The following is a 4,124-nucleotide window of genomic DNA, read 5'->3' as shown; positions in this document are numbered from 1 at the left end:
ACTTCGTAAATAATATTACAATGTATTCTCGAGACTCAGATAGTTTTAATCAAAGAAAAATAATTAATACTCTGTTCAATTTATTTAAAACCTTATATACAGTTTAAATATATATCAATATTATTAATAAAACCTTACATACAGTTTAAATATATATCAGTATTATTAATAAAACCTACAGTTTAAATATATATCAATATTATTAATAAAACCTTACATACAGTTTAAATATATATCAATATTATTAATAAAACCTTACATATAGTTTAAATATATATCAATATTATTAATAAAACCTTACATACAGTTTAAATATATATCAGTATTATTAATAAAACCTACAGTTTAAATATATATCAATATTATTAATAAAACCTTACATACAGTTTAAATATATATCAGTATTATTAATAAAACCTACAGTTTAAATATATATCAATATTATTAATAAAACCTTACATACAGTTTAAATATATATCAATATTATTAATAAAACCTTACATATAGTTTAAATATATATCAGTATTATTAATAAAACCTACAGTTTAAATATATATCAATATTATTAATAAAACCTTACATACAGTTTAAATATATATCAATATTATTAATAAAACCTTACATACAGTTTAAATATATATCAATATTATTAATAAAACCTTACATATAGTTTAAATATATATCAATATTATTAATAAAACCTTACATACAGTTTAAATATATATCAATATTATTAATAAAACCTTACATATAGTTTAAATATATATCAATATTATTAATAAAACCTTACATACAGTTTAAATATATATCAATATTATTAATAAAACCTTACATATAGTTTAAATATATATCAATATTATTAATAAAACCTTACATATAGTTTAAATATATATCAATATTATTAATGTTATTTTAGACTATGGATATAAGTGAATACGAACCAATCCTGGGACTGGGATTTTCCACCCCGTCAATCGATCAAGAAGCTCCACCTACATTTGGAATGTTGATATCGTGCATCACCTCCTGTTTTAGGTTGTTATCGAAGGTAAATCTGAATTTTTTGACTAAATTCTTAGGATATCTGAATTATCTGACTGGTTAGAACAAGGCTATGAAAAGTAAATGTTAAGTTATTATTCCTCCCCAATATAATTCCATTTAATTTTTTAATGACACTTGAAATTTACAGACTTTTTCTTATAAGCAGGAAAATATGGATGTAATACTCCATTTTCTGGAGTGAAATTTTGAATATGAATATGTAAATATATTTCAGATTGATCCAAAAGGAGGAAGTTCACCTCACAAATCACCCGATACAGAGGCAGTTCAACTCATTTCTAAGTAAGTTTTATATTTTACAGGACCATAATCTAGAGATTTCAATATAAATACTTGATAAAATACATGGCATTCTGTTGAAAATAGCTCATAAATGGAATCTATGGAAATTTATATGGGATTAATAAAACCCACCCATTACCTTGTGACCACTGCATTTCTAAATAATTTCAAAATAATTAGCAACTGGAACATAGCAAAATACTGTAAATTTAATTACTAATTGTGTATTATAGAAACCATGTAGTCTATGTAATGGATAACAGTCTGTATCTGATCATGTCGCAGGCCTGCCGTTATCTTAAAGATCCTAACTTATCTACCAGAGAAAAACAATTTTTAAAACGTGAACTGGGAGCTGAATTGGTAAGACACATCAAAACGTTTAAATTTTTTACTTTATTTTTGTTTTTAATATGTATACAATCCCAAATCATATTAAAACATTGTAAAATATAGTTATTAATCCCAAGATCTACATATTTCATTCTAATCATAGAAAAAACAGGATTATAAATAGGATATTTTATATTTTCAAATTGTGATGAAATACTACTTAGATTAAAACCTGCATTACAAAGATAGATGTTTTAATCGTTTTGAGTAAGAAAATAAAACGTATTTTTATGTGCTACTGTTTTATGTGCTACTATTTTATGTGCTACTGTTTTATGTGCTACTATTTTATGTCCTATTGTTTTATGTGCTACTATTTTATGTCCTATTGTTTTATGTGCTACTATTTTATGTGCTACTGTTTTATGTGCTACTATTTTATGTCCTATTGTTTTATGTGCTACTATTTTATGTCCTACTATTTTATGTCCTATTGTTTTATGTGCTACTATTTTATGTCCTATTGTTTTATGTGCTACTATTTTATGTCCTATTGTTTTATGTGCTACTATTTTATGTCCTATTGTTTTATGTCCTATTTTATGTCCTATTGTTTTATGTGCTATTTAATGTCCTATTGTTTTATGTCCTACTATTTTATGTGCTACAGTTTTATGTCCTACTATTTTATGTCCTATTGTTTTATGTGCTACTATTTTATTGCTACTGTTTTATGTCCTATTGTTTTATGTGCTACTGTTTTATGTCCTACTGTTTGTTTTACAGAATTCCTTCCTGTCGAGTATGTTACGGTATATGAGAAGAGGGGCAGGACCAGTGTCACCTGTCTCCACTACCCACTCTAGTCCTCAGTCAGCTCATACCCTGAACCGTTCCATCTCACAAACAACCTTCTCAAACAGTCCAGAACAGAAATATCTACAACTGGTACAAGAATTTGTCAAGAAGTTTTTACGATGATATAGATATTACCTATTGAAGTTTTTCTTTACAGAATATCTGGGCTTTATTCTCAAAATCTAAAATAAGATAAAATTCAGATTTTAAGAAATTCAGTAATCTGATTGGATAATAAATCTTTGACATTTAAACATAATACAGCAGTGGAATGACATCCCCTCTCAGTCACCAAATAAAATGTTTTTTTATACAATCAATAAATCGTTTGAATGTAATTCTGACGTCATCATTAGTTATGTGTTCAAGAAAAAACACTAACAATCAACTTCTGTTGACCCTGTGACTAGTTGACCCTGTGACTAGTTGACACTGTGACTAGTTGACCCTGTGACTAGTTGACTAGTTGACTAGATGACCCTGTAACTAGTTGACACTGTGACTAGCAGAATCTTTGAGCAACTGGATTCTGGATGACTTGTAGCAGTTAGATTGCACCAGTTATGATCAGTTATGGAGACCCCAGTCGCGCTTGATTCTTACATCTGTTACAGATTTAAATTCTTCTTAGCTGTATTATTATTATTATTATTTTGTATAGAAAAAACAATAAAACGTTCTGATAAGCTTGTATCTTTGGAGGGCCACGAAACATTTAAATACATTTTGTGTAAACGTTGAAATTGAATCAACTAGCCTGATAAAAGCTATTGTGCTTTTATCAAATATAAAATTATATATTAAAAACATTGAGACGAAGTTTACATAATCGCACAATGCACGGTGTTGCCCGACTTCATTAACTGAAACGGATAAAGACACGCAACATCCTTTTCACCTGCTGCCAATTTCTTTCAAACAAAACAGGCAGTAGAATTTTATTACTTTTAACATATTCTTAAAGAATTTTAGATTTGGTTTAAGAGTTATCAAAAATCTGCTTTTTGGGTTTTTTTTCAGTAAGTAATCCTTTAGAAGTGAACGGAATCCGAAATTTAAAGTAATGTTCACTATATTATTCAGTTTCAACTCAGATTTTAGACATCATAAATATCTGTATCTGTGTAAGTACTTTGAAAAACCACTTCTGGTAAATGATATCAACGGAAGGGAGGAGCGCATGTAAAATTATTAGTCCGAGTGGAGGCGAGAATTAAAAATCTCCCCAGATTTTGCAAGAAATTGTTCATCCTGTAGGTGGAAGGGGTGTTATGGGAAAGGGGCAAAATAGCAACGGACGAAACGGAGAAGGGGTGAAAATGGAATAGTAACCCCAAGCTTCTGAAATCTGCTGGCATCTAGTTGCCTCCGGTAGCACCCAATTCCCCCCCCCCCCCCCCTCCCTCCTCTCAATCATTCTAAATATGCCCCTGATTGTAATAGAGGTTGGGTTCCCTTTTACCTCGCAACAAGCAGTAAATTAATTTGAGAAATCCAACATCTTTACATCTTTTTTATACATAATTATCTGATATAACATACCCACACAGCAGTGTCATTCTTAGTTTAATACGGACAGTAAGGCG

At 28.7% G+C, this 4,124-nt stretch overlaps 1 protein-coding gene across 1 annotated transcript in view; it reads left to right on the top strand.

Annotated features, from left to right (window-relative positions):
• Nucleotides 1–2,661, top strand: part of LOTGIDRAFT_175627 (hypothetical protein) — a gene marked incomplete at both ends in the record, with an annotated part of 48,015 nt that extends 45,354 nt beyond the window's left edge. Inside the window, 4 exons of the mRNA XM_009058119.1 lie at nt 917–1,048; nt 1,280–1,347; nt 1,581–1,710; nt 2,467–2,661. Of these exons, the coding sequence (XP_009056367.1) occupies nt 917–1,048; nt 1,280–1,347; nt 1,581–1,710; nt 2,467–2,661 (525 nt within the window). The remainder of the gene's footprint in view (nt 1–916; nt 1,049–1,279; nt 1,348–1,580; nt 1,711–2,466) is intronic.
• Nucleotides 2,662–4,124: the final 1,463 nt, after the last annotated feature.

The sequence above is a fragment of the Lottia gigantea genome (assembly GCF_000327385.1).
Source record: "Lottia gigantea unplaced genomic scaffold LOTGIsca_322, whole genome shotgun sequence".
NCBI lineage: Eukaryota > Metazoa > Mollusca > Gastropoda > Lottiidae > Lottia > Lottia gigantea.
Note: the sequence above shows the minus strand (reverse complement) of the source record. Positions and strands in the feature narration are given on the sequence as shown.